Source organism: Pholcus phalangioides, unplaced genomic scaffold (assembly GCF_987345545.1).
Source record: "Pholcus phalangioides strain wild (caught in Gottingen) unplaced genomic scaffold, Ppha-v1.0 ptg000001l_1, whole genome shotgun sequence".
In the NCBI taxonomy this organism is placed as follows: Eukaryota; Metazoa; Arthropoda; class Arachnida; order Araneae; family Pholcidae; genus Pholcus; species Pholcus phalangioides.
The window spans coordinates 23,855,491-23,874,620 of NW_028301594.1; the positions used below are offsets into that span (position 1 = coordinate 23,855,491).

The 19,130-nt window shown below is 38.0% G+C and overlaps 1 protein-coding gene across 1 annotated transcript; it reads right to left on the bottom strand.

The window, feature by feature from the left end:
* Positions 1-2,545: 2,545 nt before the first annotated feature.
* On the bottom strand, positions 2,546-17,198 carry LOC149090144 (uncharacterized). The gene is made up of 3 exons (XM_089232632.1): positions 17,030-17,198; positions 9,109-9,129; positions 2,546-8,697 (listed from the first exon to the last, which is right to left on the bottom strand). Exons 1-3 carry the CDS (start codon positions 17,079-17,081, stop codon positions 2,546-2,548), a joined length of 6,225 nt encoding a protein of 2,074 aa, XP_089088758.1. The 5' UTR covers positions 17,082-17,198.
* Positions 17,199-19,130: the final 1,932 nt, after the last annotated feature.

Sequence of the window (19,130 nt, forward strand, 5' to 3'; positions counted from 1 at the left end):
GATCTTAAAAAACGGAAAACACTTTTCCGTATTACTTTTTCACGTGTAATTATTACGCGGACGATAGTTACTATCCTGTTTAGTTTACGCAGTCAAATTTTAAAAAATAAAATGGTTACCACATCGCAACACCGATATGATTTGTATCTTGTGTGAATCAATATAGTATAGATAACCACTATAATAATAGTTTCGATGCTCCCTATAGTCGCGGCTCTACGTTTCGGCCATCTTGTCACGTTCACAGTTAGGGGACTACCTCATAATCCACTGTGATTAGTATAGTTCGATACTACAATTCTTAAAAAAATAACACAAAAGAATTGATATTAAAATATGATAATATACGATGGAGGCATGAAAATAAATGATTTAAAAGATCAAAAAAAGTATAAGGTTAATATTATTATGTGTATGTGTGAGATATCGAAATTCTTATTCCTTTGATTGTTAGGGTTGCCATAACTAACCTGGCCATAATTATCACGAAAAAATACTGCAACTTGGCAATGACACCGAACCATCCATTTTTTTGGACTTTGGCCTGGGATTACTAGACACTTCGCGAACTGGCTGGCCAAATCTAGAAATTCAGACATTGGCAGTTCCAATTTCGATCTTTGTTAGTAATATATATATTTAAATCTGACAAAAAAGTCATTGGTCTTAATTGGTTACGAAATGGACAATAAAATTAATCATATATATATTTTTTAAATGAGAGGTATTATGGTATCAAAATTAATGACATTTTTCATCATCGATATTGTGAAGCATACATTGTTGCCATTACATGTTCAAGGAAATTCATTTCAACCACCTGAAATTGAAAAATTTTAGATCCTGATACTCACTCTCTGCGAAAAACAAAATTAATATGTTTTCTAGTATATAACGCGTATAGGCCTATAGTATAAACAGTATTCGCGAAAAATTTACCAAAAATGTTATAGAAGTGCAGAGCTTTTATAAAATATCAAATTATAAAAATGGAAAAATATATATATTTTTTCGAAGAACTAACTAGGTAATACGTACTGTCGCCTTGGTAAAAAATAAACAAAAAAAGAGCATGATCAGTTCTACAGTGCAACAGAAATATAACACTACTTTCACATGTTAATAGAGGGCGAATAGAACTGAGAATCAACATAAAAAATTATACTATAGAGTAAGTAATAACTCTAATTATCTAACTATCTACAGAGTAAGTGATAATAAGAGAGCAACTTAGACGAAGTGTTACAAGATGGTTATTGATTAATAATCACTTACTTTCCCATCCTGTGAAAATAAAATACGAAAGAGATTATTTTTTTTTTGCAGTATGTGACCATATACAGTATCAAAATGTTTACATTGGTATATAAATAAAATTTTGCAGTCTGATCATTCACGTTTTGATACATATTCTGAAAAATCACGATATTATTATTTTTAACACAATTTTATAGCATTTTGATTGACTTGAATGATTTATTTCAACATAAGGAGGTGTTTCACGTATCGTGATCGGACGAAAAAAGAATTTTCCACGGTTGATTTTCGAATTTTCCAGAAAAGAAAAAGCTCTTATATATCGAGCTGTGATAATGACACTTACACAAATCAATATAGAATCAAAGTAAATTATAATTAAATCTTTCATGGGCCCTCAATTAAAATATGAATGCCAATTACTAAAATTCGTGCCCTTCATTATAGTACTGAATAAATTCACCGCTAAACATTTGAACGAAAATTCGTCGAGATAACCATGAGTGAAATTCTTGATTGTTGTCCCGTTTCACGAGAAAGTGAAGTCTAAAAAAAATACATCCGCTTCGCTCCAGAGATACACATATGTGTATCTCATTTTTAACGGTTTTTAATTAATTGTTTTTGCAAGTTAAGACCTGAGGTTATCCAGTAGAGTGTTCCTAGTAAAGATATCGACTCAAATTGCATAATTAATTAATTGTTTAATTAAGTAATATTTTTTTCTTTTAAAAGAACATTTTTTTTTGGCAAAGAATAACCACAAATAAATAAATAAGAAATTTAATGGCCAGTTTTGGCTCAGATATCAACAGACTATTCAGACAGCTGTGACAAAAAATTGGTCATCTCGGCGAATTTTCATTCAAATGTTAAGATATAGAGTTTTTCCTACACAATAGAAGCAGAAGTAAATTCTTGCGATCGTCTTTTTTTGCGGTTGGAGGCTGTAAAAAGAATAATTTTTACAACTGTAGCAGTGAAACTTTCTCAAACCAATTTCCTTTGTTTAGCTAGCCAAATTTCCAAACTTGCTTCAAATAAACTTGCTTCAACAAATAAAAATTTGCCCACTCCAGACCTCCTATTCAGGGATGAATGGCATAATCCATCTCATGCATATTCAGAGAAATATTTACGCAATTCGAAAATCCTAATTTTTAACATTAAATTAAATGCTTGAAATACATGGTTATACTCATATGTCAGGTGCAACGGCGTGTATAGTTTTTTTTTGAATAATTATAGTATCGTTTTCATGTAAAATGAAGCATTACTTGAGATTTTATTAATATGAAAAACTACCATTACTTACAACTTCGTTGACTGCGTCTTCCGCTTGTTTTCCCAAATCCGCATTTCTGGCATCGGGAACGTCAGCGTTTTTCCCTTCTGGTAGTGATTCAACTGGTATATCAGCGTTCTTTGGTTCTGGTACATCAGCGGTCTTTGGTTCTGGTACATCAGCGTTCTTTGGTTCCGGTACATCAGCGGTCTTTGGTTCTGGTACATCAGCATTCTTTGGTTCTGGTACATCAGCGGTCTTTGGCTCTGGTGCATCAGCATTCTTTGGTTCTGGTACATCAGCGTTCTTTGGTTCTGGTTCATCAGCATTCTTTGGTTCTGGTGCATCAACATTCTTTGGTTCTGGCCCATCAGCGTTCTTTGGTTCTGGTGCATCAGCGGTCTTTGGTTCTGGTACATCAGCGGTCTTTGGTTCTGGTACATCAGCGGTCTGTGGTTCTGGCACATCAGCATTCTTTGGTTCTGGTACATCAGCGGTCTTTGGTTCTGGTTCATCAGCATTCTTTGGTTCTGGTGCATCAGCGTTCTTTGGTTCTGGCACATCAGCGTTCTTTGGTTCTGGTGCATCAGGATTCTTTGGTTCTGGTATATCAGCGTTCTTTGGTTCTGGTACATCAGCGGTCTTTGGTTCTGGCACATCAGCATTCTTTGGTTCTGGTACATCAGCGGTCTTTGGTTCTGGTACATCAGCCGTCTTTGGTTCTGGTTCATCAGCATTCTTTGGTTCTGGTGCATCAGCGTTCTTTGGTTCTGGCACATCAGCGTTCTTTGGTTCTGGTGCATCAGGATTCTTTGGTTCTGGTACATCATCGTTCTTTGGCTCTGGTACATCAGCGGTCTTTGGTTCTGGTACATCAGCGGTCTTTGGTTCTGGTTCATCAGCATTCTTTGGTTCTGGTGCATCAGCGTTCTTTGGTTCTGGCACATCAGCATTCTTTGGTTCTGGTGCATCAGGATTCTTTGGTTCTGGTACATCAGCGTTCTTTGGCTCTGATTCATCAGCGTTCTTTGGTTCTGGCACATCAGCGTTCTTTGGTTCTGGTACATCAGCGTTCTTTGGTTCTGGTTCATCAGCGTTCTTTGGTTCTGGCACATCAGCGTTCTTTGGTTCTGGTACATCAGCGGTCTTTGGTTCTGGTGCATCATCGGTCTTTGCTTCTGGTACATCAGCGGTCTTTGGTTCTGGTACATCGGCGGTATGTGGTTCTGGCACATCAACATTCTTTGGTTCTGGTACATCAGCGGTCTTTGGTTCTGGCACATCAGCATTCTTTGGTTCTGGTACATCAGCGGTCTTTGTTTCTGGTACATCAGCATTCTTTGGTTCTGGTACATCAGCGGTCTTTGGTTCTGGTACATCAGCCGTCTTTGGTTCTGGTTCATCAGCATTCTTTGGTTCTGGTACATCAGCATTCTTTGGTTCTGGTGCATCAGGATTCTTTGGTTCTGGTACATCAGCGTTCTTTGGTTCTGGTACATCAGCGGTCTTTGGTTCTGGTACATCAGCGGTCTTTGGTTCTGGTGCATCAGCATTCTTTGGTTCTGGTGCATCAGCATTCTTTGGTTCTGGTACATCAGCATTCTTTGGTTCTGGTACATCAGCGGTCTTTGGTTCTGGTGCATCAGCATTCTTTGGTTCTGGTACATCAGCGTTCTTTGGTTCTGGTTCATCAGCATTCTTTGGTTCTGGTACATCAGCGGTCTTTGGTTCTGGTACATCAGCGGTCTTTGGTTCTGGTACATCAGCGGTCTGTGGTTCTGGTACATCAGCGGTCTTTGGTTCTGGTACATCAGCGGTCTTTGGTTCTGGTTCATCAGCATTCTTTGGTTCTGGTGCATCAGCGTTCTTTGGTTCTGGCACATCAGCATTCTTTGGTTCTGGTGCATCAGGATTCTTTGGTTCTGGTACATCAGCGTTCTTTGGCTCTGGCTCATCAGCGTTCTTTGGTTCTGGCACATCAGCGTTCTTTGGTTCTGGCACATCAGCGGTCTTTGGTTCTGGTGCATCAGCATTCTTTGGTTCTGGCACATCAGCATTCTTTGGTTCTGGTACATCAGCATTCTTTGGTTCTGGTACATCAGCGTTCTTTGGTTCTGGTACATCAGCGTTCTTTGGTTCTGGTACATCAGCGGTCTTTGGTTCTGGTGCATCAGCATTCTTTGGTTCTGGTTCATCAGCATTCTTTGGTTCTGGTGCATCAGCGTTCTTTGGTTCTGGCACATCAGCGTTCTTTGGTTCTGGCACATCAGCGTTCTTTGTTTCTGGTGCATCAGGATTCTTTGGTTCTGGCACATCAGCGTTCTTTGGTTCTGGTGCATCAGGATTCTTTGGTTCTGGCACATCAGCGTTCTTTGGCTCTGGTTCATCAGCGTTCTTTGGTTCTGGTGCATCAGCATTCTTTGGCTCTGGTACATCAGCGTTCTTTGGTTCTGGTTCATCAGCATTCTTTGGTTCTGGTACATCAGCGTTCTTTGTTTCTGGTACATCAGCGTTCTTTGTTTCTGGTACATCAGCGGTCTTTGGTTCTGGTGCATCAGCGGTCTTTGGTTCCGGTACATCAGCGTTCTTTGGTTCCGGTACATCAGCGGTCTTTGGTTCTGGTACATCAGCATTCTTTGGCTCTGGTGCATCAGCATTCTTTGGTTCTGGTACATCAGCATTCTTTGGCTCTGGTGCATCAGCATTCTTTGGTTCTGGTACATCAGCGTTCTTTGGTTCTGGTTCATCAGCGTTCTTTGGTTCTGGTACATCAGCATTCTTTGGTTCTGGTACATCAGCGTTCTTTGTTTCTGGTACATTAGCATTCTTTGGTTCTGGTACATCAGCGTTCTTTGTTTCTGGTACATCAGCATTCTTTGGTTCTGGTACATCAGCGTTCTTTGGTTCTGGTTCATCAGCATTCTTTTGTTCTGGTACATCAGCGTTCTTTGATTCTGGTACATCAGCGGTCTTTGGCTCTGGTACATCAGCGGTCTTTGGTTCTGGCACATCAGCATTCTGTGGTTCTGGTACATCAGCGGTCTTTGGTTCTGGTACATCAGCGGTCTTTGGTTCTGGTACATCAGGATTCTTTGGCTCTGGCGCATCAGCATTCTTTGGTTCTGGCACATCAGCGTTCTTTGGCTCTGGCGCATCAGCATTCTTTGGTTCTGGCACATCAGCGTTCTTTGGCTCTGGTACATCAGCATTCTTGGGTTCCGGTACATCAGCGGTCTTTGGTTCTGGTACATCAGCATTCTTTGGTTCTGGTACATCAGCGTTCTTTGGTTCTGGTTCATCAGCATTCTTTGGTTCTGGTACATCAGCATTCTTTGGTTCTGGTGCATCAGCGGTCTTTGGTTCTGGTACATCAGCGGTCTTTGGTTCTGGTACATCAGCGGTCTGTGGTTCTGGTACATCAGCGGTCTTTGGTTCTGGTACATCAGCGGTCTGTGGTTCTGGCACATCAGCATTCTTTGGTTCTGGCACATCAGCGTTCTTTGATTCTGGTGCATCAGGATTCTTTGGTTCTGGGACATCAGTATTCTTTGGTTCCGGTACATCAGCGGTCTTTGGTTCTGGCACATCAGCATTCTTTGGTTCTGGTGCATCAGCGTTCTTTGGTTCTGGCACATCAGCGTTCTTTGGTTCTGGTGCATCAGGATTCTTTGGTTCTGGTACATCAGCGTTCTTTGGTTCTGGTACATCAGCATTCTTTGGTTCTGGTACATCAGCGGTCTTTGGTTCTGGTACATCAGCCGTCTTTGGTTCTGGTTCATCAGCATTCTTTGGTTCTGGTGCATCAGCGTTCTTTGGTTCTGGTACATCAGCATTCTTTGGCTCTGGTGCATCAGCATTCTTTGGTTCTGGTACATCAGCATTCTTTGGCTCTGGTGCATCAGCATTCTTTGGTTCTGGTTCATCAGCATTCTTTGGTTCTGGTACATCAGCGTTCTTTGTTTCTGGTACATCAGCTTTCTTTGGTTCTGGTACATCAGCGTTCTTTGTTTCTGGTACATCAGCATTCTTTGGTTCTGGTACATCAGCGTTCTTTGGTTCTGGTTCATCAGCATTCTTTGGTTCTGGTACATCAGCGTTCTTTGATTCTGGTACATCAGCGTTCTTTGGTTCTGGCACATCAGCATTCTTTGGTTCTGGTGCATCAGGATTCTTTGGTTCTGGTACATCAGCGGTCTTTGGTTCTGGTACATCAGCGGTCTTTGGTTCTGGTTCATCAGCGTTCTTTGGTTCTGGTGCATCAGCGTTCTTTGGTTCTGGTACATCAGGATTCTGTGGTTCTGGTACATCAGCGGTCTTTGGTTCTGGTACATCAGCGTTCTTTGGCTCTGGTTCATCAGCATTCTTTGGTTCTGGCACATCAGCGTTCTTTGGCTCTGGTACATCAGCATTCTTGGGTTCTGGTACATCAGCATTCTTGGGTTCTGGTACATCAGCATTCTTTAGTTCTGGTACATCAGCATTCTTTGGTTCTGGTGCATCAGCGGTCTTTGGTTCTGGTACATCAGCGGTCTTTGGTTCTGGTACATCAGCGGTCTGTGGTTCTGGTACATCAGCGGTCTTTGGTTCTGGTACATCAGCGGTCTGTGGTTCTGGCACATCAGCATTCTTTGGTTCTGGCACATCAGCGTTCTTTGGTTCTGGTGCATCAGGATTCTTTGGTTCTGGCACATCAGTATTCTTTGGTTCTGGTACATCAGCGGTCTTTGGTTCTGGTTCATCAGCATTCTTTGGTTCTGGTGCATCAGCGTTCTTTGGTTCTGGCACATCAGCGTTCTTTGGTTCTGGTTCATCAGGATTCTTTGGTTCTGGTTCATCAGCATTCTTTGGTTCTGGTGCATCAGCGTTCTTTGGTTCTGGCACATCAGCGGTCTGTGGTTCTGGTACATCAGCGGTCTTTGGTTCTGGTACATCAGCGGTCTGTGGTTCTGGCACATCAGCATTCTTTGGTTCTGGCACATCAGCACTCTTTGGTTCTGGTACATCAGCGGTCTTTGGTTCTGGTACATCAGCGTTCTTTGGTTCTGGTGCATCAGGATTCTTTGGTTCTGGTACATCAGCGTTCTTTGGCTCTGGTTCATCAGCGTTCTTTGGTTCTGGCACATCAGCGTTCTTTGGTTCTGGTACATCAGCGGTCTTTGGTTCTGGTGCATCAGCATTCTTTGCTTCTGGTACATCAGCGGTCTTTGGTTCTGGTACATCAGCGGTCGTTGGTTCTGGTTCATTAGCATTCTTTGGTTCTGGTGCATCAGCGTTCTTTGGTTCTGGTACATCAGCGTTCTTTGGTTCTGGTGCATCAGGATTCTTTGGTTCTGGTACATCAGCGTTCTTTGGCTCTGGTTCATCAGCGTTCTTTGGTTCTGGCACATCAGCGTTCTTTGGTTCTGGTACATCAGCATTCTTTGGTTCTGGCACATCAGCGTTCTTTGGCTCTGGCGCATCAGCATTCTTTGGTTCTGGCACATCAGCGTTCTTTGGTTCTGGTTCATCAGCATTCTTTGGTTCTGGTACATCAGCGTTCTTTGGTTCTGGTTCATCAGCATTCTTTGGTTCTGGTACATCAGCGGTCTTTGGTTCTGGTACATCAGCATTCTTTTGTTCTGCTACATCAGCGGTCTTTGGTTCTGGTACATCAGCGGTCTTTGGTTCTGGTACATCAGCGGTCTGTGGTTCTGGTACATCAGCGGTCTTTGGTTCTGGTACATCAGCGGTCTGTGGTTCTGGCACATCAGCATTCTTTGGTTCTGGCACATCAGCGTTCTTTGGTTCTGGTGCATCAGGATTCTTTGGTTCTGGCACATCAGCATTCTTTGGTTCTGGTACATCAGCGTTCTTTGGTTCTGGCACATCAGCATTCTTTTGTTCTTGTTGTGCTTCCATGTCATCATTGTTTGGTTCTGGTACATAAGCATTCTTTGGTTCTGGTACATCAGCATTCTTTGGTTCAGGTACATCGGCGTTCTTTGCTTCTGGAATATTAGCCTTAGGTTCAGGTTGCGTTACATCTGGTGGCGATGGGAAACCAAATGCTGTGTACATGTCTTTCGGCAATGCTCCTTCCGGTTCATCCATCGACGGGGTAACAGCCTCTTCATCTTGTAGAAAGAAGGGTAGTCCACCTCTACCTTCTTTTTTGCCTTTACAACAGGATATGTAATAAAACAAGAAAAAGATGTGTGGGAGATTATTATTGATGCTCAAAATGAACATTTTGAGCATCCATATAGTTAATAGCATCAAAAGCACTTTCGAATGGTTTTTGAAGTGTAAAGGCTTTTCTCCAGTATGAACATTTCTTTAAAAAAAAGAAATGTTTATCTTTAACGCTTGTGGAGAATTCAATTTTCACGTTTATCAGAGTTTTTCGTATCCTTTATAAAAATATTTTTTTAACTCATTTTCAAAATTTATTTTGACTAATTGAATTGGTATGCAATTTTGTATATTCTGAGTGATGAGTATTTTGTATTACATTAGATGTGGTTATTGGTTAAATGTTAAAATAAACCCTACCCTAACCATTTATAAGAAAACGGTGAAATACTTACAAGGTTTGCTTTTTACGATTCCTATAAAAAATGTTAAAAAGAATAAAATATTTAGAAACAAATCATTAAGCGTACAAGAAGTAACGAATGCATTTAAGTATCACTGATGAATTTAACGAGTATTGCATAACATGAGTGTTCCTGTAAATATAATAAATAAGTGTGAATATAAATGCTTCTAGAACAGCAAAAACTTTCTGCCAGGCTATTTCTTTTTTTTCGGTAAGAAATCTTCGTCATCAAAACATTGACTTTTTCTTTATGAGCCACTTTTCTTAAGAGCCACTCTTTTTTACTAGATCACTGAACAGTCAATCATCGATCTTGTCTGTCAGCTTGCCGCGATACGCTTGAGAAATGTTGGTGACAACGCTTTGAGAAACACTGTACTTGAGTATGTTTTCATTTTCATCCTATACGTGTTCGGCAAGCACGGGCGAAATATATCGCCGTGACACTCAATTGTATAGCTTAAAGGAGTTACCTCATCGCATCGCTCCACATCTATAAAATTCAGTAGTTCATGCCATGTAAGGGGTATTGGGAAAGGCATCTATTTATTTAATGCTCACTATAGATAATGTAAGGATGGTGTAAAAATAAAAAAAATAATTGTCGGTGAATTTCTGGGTAATGCATACATGCTCAACGCATGGCCCGTGGGCCAGATGTGGCTCTCGGAGTCATCTGATGTGGCCCACTAGATCAAAATTAATCCTGTTTAAATGAAAAGTGCGGGTCACTCAAGTGATCTGTAAATGTTCAGCTGGCCACTAAAGTGAGCGGAACTGCAACCCGGGTAAGTTCAGATATTTGGAAATGTACCACTGAAGTTACCCGTCGTGTGGTTTCACCTTAATTGAGTGGCCCGCGGCACATTAAAAGATTAACTTTTAATCTGTAAAATATGTGAGGGGGAATGTACAGTACCCACAACTTTTAACCGAACGAAGACGATATCTTGGGTTGTATTTGTTGTAAAAAAAAAGAAAGGTGGCATTCTTCTTTGTTTATGATCTTCCATAAGTGTACTAAGTTAATTTTTTCTTAAGGGGCCATCTAGTTGTTAAAACAATATCCATTAAAAGTTCAATAGTAACCCCATTGTTTTCTTCCATATTTGGATTCAGTATCTCAAGAAATGCCGAAATACCAAATTTCATTAGTTTTGAACGAACGGTTAGTGAAATATAATGTATTGAAAAATGAGTGTCGTAATGTTAAACGGAAACATGTTGTTTTTGAGCACATAATTGCTGAAATAATATAGGTATCTCATTAATTTTTATTTTAAATGATAGATTCTAATGGGCCAAAGGGGCCATTCAAGTATTACGTAAGCAGATTTTCAGCCATTTCCCCCCCCCCCCCCCCCCCGTCAGCAAAATTTCATCAGCAGCTTAGAATATTTCAGGTCTTCAAAAAGGGGATGGTTGATGACGTAAGCAATATTCAAACCCCCCCTCCCCCCTTTGTCATCAAAAGTCAGCAAATCTGAAACCCCCCCCCCCTCGATGCTGCTGACGTAATACTTGAATGACCCCAAGTATAATTTTATTACTCATTTGGAATTTGGCTTTTTTTAAAGTATGAATTATGAATTATTAAAACATATTTTTTAAAAATTTATGAAAATAGAAGCATACATTAATTTTTACTTCATTCGAATCAGCATAGTCGAAAACCCAACAGAATCAATTTTCATTCCAATCCGACCTCTATTTCGCGAGATATGAGCGATTATATGAAAACGACCTCTTTTAGGGACCATATACTGTACTAGACATAAATTTGAAACTCGTTGAAAAATTTCTCATAACAAATTATGAGAAAATGTTTAAATATGAAGCTCATAACTTTACCGAAATGGGCAATTTTTGTTTTAAGTATACGGTGATACGATAAGTCACATCTCTCTCTCCCTCCAGTTTTTAAAACATTTGTTTTAAGTATTCGAGTAAACAAATAAACAACGAAATTTTGATATTTTTCACTATTTCAGAAATTAGTTTCATTACTTAGAAAACATTCATGAGCTGAAATAAATAGGGTTGGTGCTGGAAGTTGTCAGAAGTTTAATCAAATTTCATTGTGTAAACATTTGAATTTTCAAAAACCTCCATTAGTGTTTTGCTTCCGAAGCAAAATGGCTGTTTTGAGAAAATAATGGTTTATCTTGTTGTTGCGAGGGGAATTTCTCCTCTCTTGAAATCGCGGTTTAACATGCAAATGATCTTACACATCTTACCTATATATATCAATACCGTATACACGTGTTTTTGGTTAAAAATCTTGAACCTGTGAGATGGCTCCAAAACTGGAGAATTCAACAAAAGAACGAATAGTGGCATTATACCACGCCAGATATTCAATGGCTCAGATTTCCAGTATGCTGAATATCAGTAAGTCGACGGTGCATTGATGGATTTGTCGATAAGCATATATACTCTTTTAAAAAATGGTTTAAACTTATTTTAATACGTGATATGTTGCAGCGATAAGCGATAACCAAACTTTAACAGCAGTAAAGTGTGTGTGTTTTTTCAATCTTTTAGACATCGAGATACTGGCTCTTTAGAAAGACGGGGTGGTGTCAGCCGATTACGTGCATTGAGTCATCAAGAGGCTCATGCTGTGGTCGCTACAGCTGCTGTGTTGAGCTAAGACTAAATGCACGTCAAATACAAAGAGAACTGAATCTGCCGGTATGTTTTTTACCAGTGTTAAAAAACTATTCACCAGATACTCCGTGGTTATGCCAGAATATTTCGTACCCAAACATAATCCTAGATTTTCAAAACAAGAAACTGCTACGTTAATATACACAATATAGGAGTAGTATACTTAATGTGTGTGTCATAAATGCTTTCTAATTTTAAATATTTGGCCATAATCCAGTAGCGGTTAGAAAAATGGAGATTGTATAGCCAATCACTAAATTTTTTAAAACAATGAAAAATAATGCCGACGGAGTACCGTTTTCATTTAATCCGGGCAATTTATGTATTTTTTAATTTAAAAAATAACGCTAATTGTAAAATACGTTATATTTTTTAACAAATATTTTTATTTTAAAATAGTCAAATTAAAACTGATTTACAAGTTAAAAGAAATACGAATTCCAAAAATGGTATTTAAATATTTGAAGAATCATTATCTACAATAAACTCTTGTGACGACAAACATAATTTCAAATACAAAACATTAGCTACAATAGTCTATTTTTGCTTTAGAAGTGGTTGTTGATTGAAAAGAATTTCTGAATGAAATTAAACGAGTAATCTAGACTATATTTTACTTCTCTTACAGGTGTGTGTTCAAACCGTAAGGAATACTTTGAAGGAGGCATCTCCCCATAGTTACGTTGCTGCCCGTAAGCCCGCGTTATCAACTAACCAAATACAGCAAAGACTTTTGTTTGCCCAAAGTCACATCCAATGGACTGCAGCAGAATGGGAATCAGTTCTTTTTACTGACCAAAGCTGCATCCAGTCTTTCTGTAGTAAGAAGCAGAGAGTATATAGACCAAGAAATTTACGTTTTCTGCCTCAATACGTCCAAAGTTTGGGACGTAGTGGCAGAAAATTTTTATCTGCATGGTCTTGTGTTTCTGCCCACAACATAGGGCCTCTGCGTTTCATTTCAGAACAACTGAATGAATATTCATATTGTGACATTCTAGCGCACAGTATGATTCCCGAAGTATTGGATAACCATTTTCCAGATGGGTTTTTCCACTTCCAGCAGGTGACATATTCATAGAAATGTCGCCAATTAAAGTAACGCACATTTATCTCATATTATTTTATTATTATTTATTTTACTGCCAAAGTTATTTTTTTTTCATGTTTGAAATATTTTTCAGTATAACAGTCCAATCCATAAAAGTGGTTTGGTTGAACGCTGGATAGAGGAGAATGGTATCCAAGTGCTGAATTTGCCCAGTAATGTCGCAGATCTCAAACCCCATTGAAAATTTATGGGCTTTATGGAAAGCAAAGGTTGATTTCACTGGTGTAAGGACAGCTGCAGAACTATGGGGCACTGCTGAAGAATCTTGGGATTCTTTAAGAACAGATCCAGACCTTGCGATCCGCCTCATTCACTCGATGCCGAGACGGATACAAGAAGTTATCATCAACAACGGTCACTACACCTCGTATTAAACAACAGGCTGTTTTCATTGATAGATAAATAAATCTGTCAGTCTAGATAGCGTTTTTTATTTTATTTGCATAGTATTTATTTTGATCAAATTTCTACAACAGATAGCATTCACCGAATATTTTCTTATTTAGAGAAAAAAATAGAAACCTCGAATCTCGGTTTTTGTTACTTCTGACGAATGGTAAATATAACAATGTGCAAAGAATTCACAAATTAATACCATACAATCAGATTGATGTTAATATTTATGGAGATAATAATCAATAAATAACGGTTCTCCCAATAGCGTAAATCATCCTGGTGCGCACCAAGTTTAGGGTAGTGGCTATTAGTGGAGTCGTCTTTGATAAAACCACGACATTTCGTTTCATCCGTATTTTTTTAGCATTAAAAATTGAGGAATTGCAAAATGAAACAAAATTATAATATAAAATAGTGCGGTGTTTGACGGAAAATTCTTATATATTTTTCTAAATTGATGAAATTGTCGTCACAAACAATTGCTTTGCGATATACATCGTTTGAAATAATTATGGTATAAATATTCGTTCAATCATGGATATAAAGCCACTAAAATGAAGAGTAATGAAAAAAAAAGTTAACAGCACTAAAAAAAAATATCCAAACACTCGCGTAGCATATGGAGCATTTATCGTTCGAAACTTGTTTAGTGTATTTTTTCCCTCTGCAATCAACCTTCAAATTCAGTTTCTCAATGTTGAGAGCGTCCCCAAACACATTTTTACTCTCATATCTCTCTCATTTTTATACTTACAGCAATGAAATTTAATTTTTAGGGTAAATGCAATGTGATAAATCAGATAAGATGGAAAAAAAAAAAATAAGGGTTTACATTGAAGATTTCAAAGTTTGAACAATAATAAACAAGTATATGACCCCTCATCAAGACCAATTTCACACAGTGGGGTAGAAAATCACAAACCATAATTTTTGGTGAAAACCGCTTCATTCTACAGCTTTTAGAACCCGAGATATCGCCATCGTTCGGTTAAAAGTTGTAGGTAATGTACCTGGTCTTATTGGCACATTAACACTTGAGTAACCCGTGGCACAGTTCCAGAGTAATTAAATGACCTGAGGCACAGTTCCAGGTGACGCAAATAAGCCGCGGTGCATTCTTATATGCCTTGTGTGACCCCGCGGAATATTGATAACTGTCTGCACTGTCCTAAAGGTTGTGCACCCATGGGTTAGTGTAAGTTAAGTGATAAGCAAAATAAACACTATACAAGCTGATTTAAATTTTGCGTCCACTCGACCAATTCTGCAATCGTTGACTTCAGAAGTACACTTTCAATTGCAAAAAGTTTTCAAATAATACGATGTTTCTTGAAATGTCTTAATTTTTTTTTTTGAGGGGCCGCGTCTATAAAAAATTTAAAAAAATTAAATTTTTATACATTCCCCGTGAGCTAAAACATCCAATTAAATAAACTTAGAGCCTGTTCCACAGAGTCATTTGCAAAAAAAAAAAAATCCATATATTTAATTGCAATATTTATGAAGATATTCGACTTGAAAACAAATCATCATTTATCGTCAATGAATTAAGGGTGTGGTTCACAAGTTAAAGAAAAATGTAAACTCTCTCTCTAAATCCAAATTGTTGAAATTCTGCGAAAAATATTATGGTCATTGTGACTGAAAAAAAAATGGAAATTTTCAAACTTTCCAACACAGCGATAAGTCGCCAAAATTATCAATTTTTAATTTATCTCGATGAATATTGCACTCAAAGATATTTAATTTTTTTGCAAATGAATTTTTGGAGCAGGTTCTACGGTACTCTAATAGGGCATTTTAGCACACAGGATCTGCACAAAAATTTTATTTATTTATGTACAGTTAAATCCAGTTTTAACGAATAGCGTTATAACGAAATTATCGTTTTAACGAACACTTTTCTAATCCTTTAGATAAGTTTAAATAAGAACAATGCAAAAACATTGAATTCCTTTATAACGAAATTTCAATTTAACGAAGTGATTTATCCGATCTCTTGAAGTTCGTTATAACGGGATTCGACTGTATTTATTCATTTTTTTTTTATGTAATTAGGTATACGACCGCTCGAAGGAATACGACATTAAAAAAAAAAAACAGAGAAACACACAAAATGTCTTATCCATTATACGGGTGCGTTAGCCCCAGGTCGATTAGATAATCGTCTAAAGTATCAAAGGAAGTTTGGCGGTGTCGCGAGTACGAATCCCGATTCTTGTTTGTCAGATACTTGTTTCCAGTCACGGGGGTAGAATAGAAACGGTGAAAACATGACCACGGGAAAAGATTGCCCGTCATACACCGAGGGGTTAATGTACCAACCTCTCGGTGAGTATACGAAAAGCAAAACGTCGAACGCTGCCGTTCGGAATCGGCAATAAATTGTATGTCCTAGTCCAATTAGCCCTCGTGTGCACAAAAAGATAACCTCGGATTATCTGGAACCTCGAAATTTCGAGATTCGAATTATGGAGATTCTACATTGGTTCTTAATGTTTCTTCCATCACGCAACCGCAGTGCAATTTACCTTCCCTCACACTCTTTTTCCATTCGTTATTTTTCTTTCCTGTAATCAATCGCATTAATTGATTTCATGAGTCTATGTTAATTATTTTTATAAAATATTTTACTCATTATTTAATTTTGAATGAAATTTTGGCTTGCAGTTTGTTAATGTTTAAGCACCTCTGATGTCCGTTTAGAACATAGTTTCCCAACCTTTTTGTCCCACCTCATCCCCTTTTTCAGAAATTTTTCCCCCATCGCCCCCAACGCAATCTAACCTATAGGATCTTATGTTATACCCGTTGTTTCTACCGCCCCCTGGAACTTTCCATCGCCTCCAAGGAGGCGTTAACGCCCACATTGGGAATCACTGAATCTGAAATCACGTGCTGCTCTGATTGTGCTCCTATATTTTGCATTATTCCACGCTGTTCAATATGGCCAACTCTAGTATAATCGTCGCTCTCTATCACTGAGAGAAAAAATTAAAGTCTCGAAGACAGTGAAAAAAAAAAAAAGAAGTGAAATTGGAATTCGTGCTCTTGCAAATGAATTCAATGCATTAATTGAATACATTTTCCTGCAAACGCAATGACGGAAAGATATTGGATTTAATCAGCTTGAAATACATTTTGAAGGAGTTGAAATATTCAGCAAAACCCATTACACAGGTACTGATTAGTTTTTCAAAAAGATGTTAATTCAGTATGTAAACTTTTATAATATTTCTTTTGTAATTTTAATTTCGTATCTATGCAATAATTACGTATTATCATGACATTAAACGCATTTCATATTGTCAGAATTTCATTCATATTCAAATAAAGACCATTTAAGTTGCTCTTAATATTATATAATACAATTGATACGGAACTCCCTTATGATACAGCCACCCCGTTTTTACGGACAATATTTTTTTGTCACGCGAGTGTCCGCAAAAAAGGGGTTTTATTGAATATCCTCACAAACATGATTTTTTTCCCCAAAAATTCACTATTAAATGGCTGATTTTCAGAGGAAAAAAGGGATGACCTTCTTAGAGAGATTTTTCCCGATTTTTGTGTGTAATCTAGAATTTTCTCATTCTTTTAAGTCGAGTGAGTCACGTCGTTAGATAGCGATTACGGAGATCATGATAATATACAATAAAAAAAAAAGTTTACATATCCGTCAGTAAATACAGATTTAATATTTTACTCTAATACATTTTTCAAAGCTACTCACCAGATAGATAAGCTATATTTGCTAAAAATAATATATATAAATGCCGTTTCATCGTGGACGGTCTCTTTTTTTTTCGGCTGGACACCGTTCAGGGGATTATGCTTATAGAAAAAGCTTCAGGCGAATTCTGCAGAGGATTTTAGATATGTAGCACAGATTATAGTTGAAAAGCAATAGACCAAAAAAAAGAAAGAAAGGAGCAAACATGAAAAATGGGGTATATTGGTGTTTAAGCAGCTGCCCGGGGTGGGGGGGGGGGGGAAATGTAATTCTTTCTCGTTATGTTGCAAAAATAAATTGACGTCAAGATAAGACGTATGGGCATATGAAATTCAATGGTTTCTGGGCTTCGCAGTGCCATCTTTAATTGTTTTCGATCACAATTTGGGAATTTTTTTTCTTTTTGAATACATGTCTTTTATGTTATTTTTACCTTCAGTAGAAAATAAAAGAGGAACGTAATGAACAGATTCTGCCATATAACACATTCCTTTGAAAATAGCGACATGTATAAAGTTATCTCTCGAGAGCTTTTTGATAGAGAGTGATACTTATGGAGCGGTCAACATGAACATTGAAGGAACGAACACACCCCGCTTCACATCTCAGAGAGATATCGAAGCGTTCTCGAACGATGGGTGCATCCGGAAATTCATTAATTTATTTGAAAGTAACAAACAACGCTATACAGAGTGCTTCGGAAAAACATCGCCAAGATGAAAGGGCAATTCAGGTATACGATGACAATCCAAAATCACATAGGATCGCACAAACGCCATCTACTACTCTACCGCACACCAACTCCTGTCATATATCGCCATATGCCAATTTCCAACCAGTTGAGTTCGGTTGAAAATGAAGTCGGTGGTCACCTTGACGGTAAAATTCATAGTGGAAGACGAGCATCTTACCACTACGCCATTCGTACTCTAAAATCACCATCTGGGGCCGCTATAGGGAGTTGTTGCGTCACACACTTTAAAAGCAATCCCGAACTCAGCAAGCATGAAGCTGTAATAATACCTGAGAACACATACACTTAGAACACACATTCCGGCACGTACCGATTCATTGGAAATTCTTCATGGACTGCATGCTTACTTGCATGCTACACATTCCTCAGCGGAATTTCTAATGAATCGGTACATGCCATAATGTGTGTTCCAAGTGTGTATGTGTTCTCCAGATGGCATTTGCGTATTTATGCTCCTATGTGGTTTTGAATTACTATCGTATGCCTGAATTGCCCTTTCATTTTGGCGATGGTTTTTTGAACCACCCTGTATACATATATATACAAGAACAAATCTGGAATAAAAATTGTAATCGTTCACAGTCAATCAGTCCGTAATCGAACCATTGTACTTGTGTAGATAATCGCACAATAATCTTGTCTTGTATATGGTAGAATCTGCAATTAAATTTATCTAGAATATAACAATCTCATTGATTTTCAGTAATCATCCCGGAATAAGTTATAATTTGTCACCCGTTTGCCCGCCATTTCCATTTAATTCATACCCGCCAGTAGTAGATAAAAAAAGTTGACGCTTGTCTTCTTGGGCGAAGATTATATTTTTTATCATTTATTTCTTTATCATTATTTTTTTAATGATACAATCAACAGACTTTAAGAAATTCTTTTTCAAACTCGAGAAAAATGTCAAAAACAGAATTTTTATCGAAACGCGTTAAAAATTTGTATTCACGCATTACTTGATGTAAAAACGAAACACTGAAGTAGACTTAGTTTTGGTTTTAAGGCCAAGAGTACACTATAAAAGTTTGATAAAAGATATTTAACAAAACTTGGGAAAAACAACAATAAGCTTATTGATTTCATTCGCTCGAATATAACTGATACGGTTATTGGTTGAATTTTTCAAGTTTTGTAAAAAAACTTTCTAAAACTTTTATAGTGTAATGCCGGCGCAAGCACCAAACAAAGCCTGTTTTGGAATCACAAGAAATGGATCTTACATAAAACACATAGAAAAATAAAAATCTATATTTTTTTCCAAAATATTTTCCACGATTCTACCTTTTCAACGTAGTCGGACGCCTTAAATACGAAGAAACAAAAAATGAGCAGGTAAACATA

What these genes read in the sequence shown, in the direction of transcription:
- LOC149090144 (XM_089232632.1), bottom strand. Translation starts at nt 17,081, where the DNA reads ATGAAACGGCATTTATATATATTATTTTTAGCAAATATAGCTTATCTA. An exon ending in AAATATAGCTTATCTATCTG is followed by an intron (nt 9,130 to 17,029) that starts GTGAGTAGCTTT and finishes CATTTTTTATAG; the next exon opens with GAATCGTAAAAAGCAAACCT. An exon ending in AATCGTAAAAAGCAAACCTT is followed by an intron (nt 8,698 to 9,108) that starts GTAAGTATTTCA and finishes CCTGTTGTAAAG; the next exon opens with GCAAAAAAGAAGGTAGAGGT.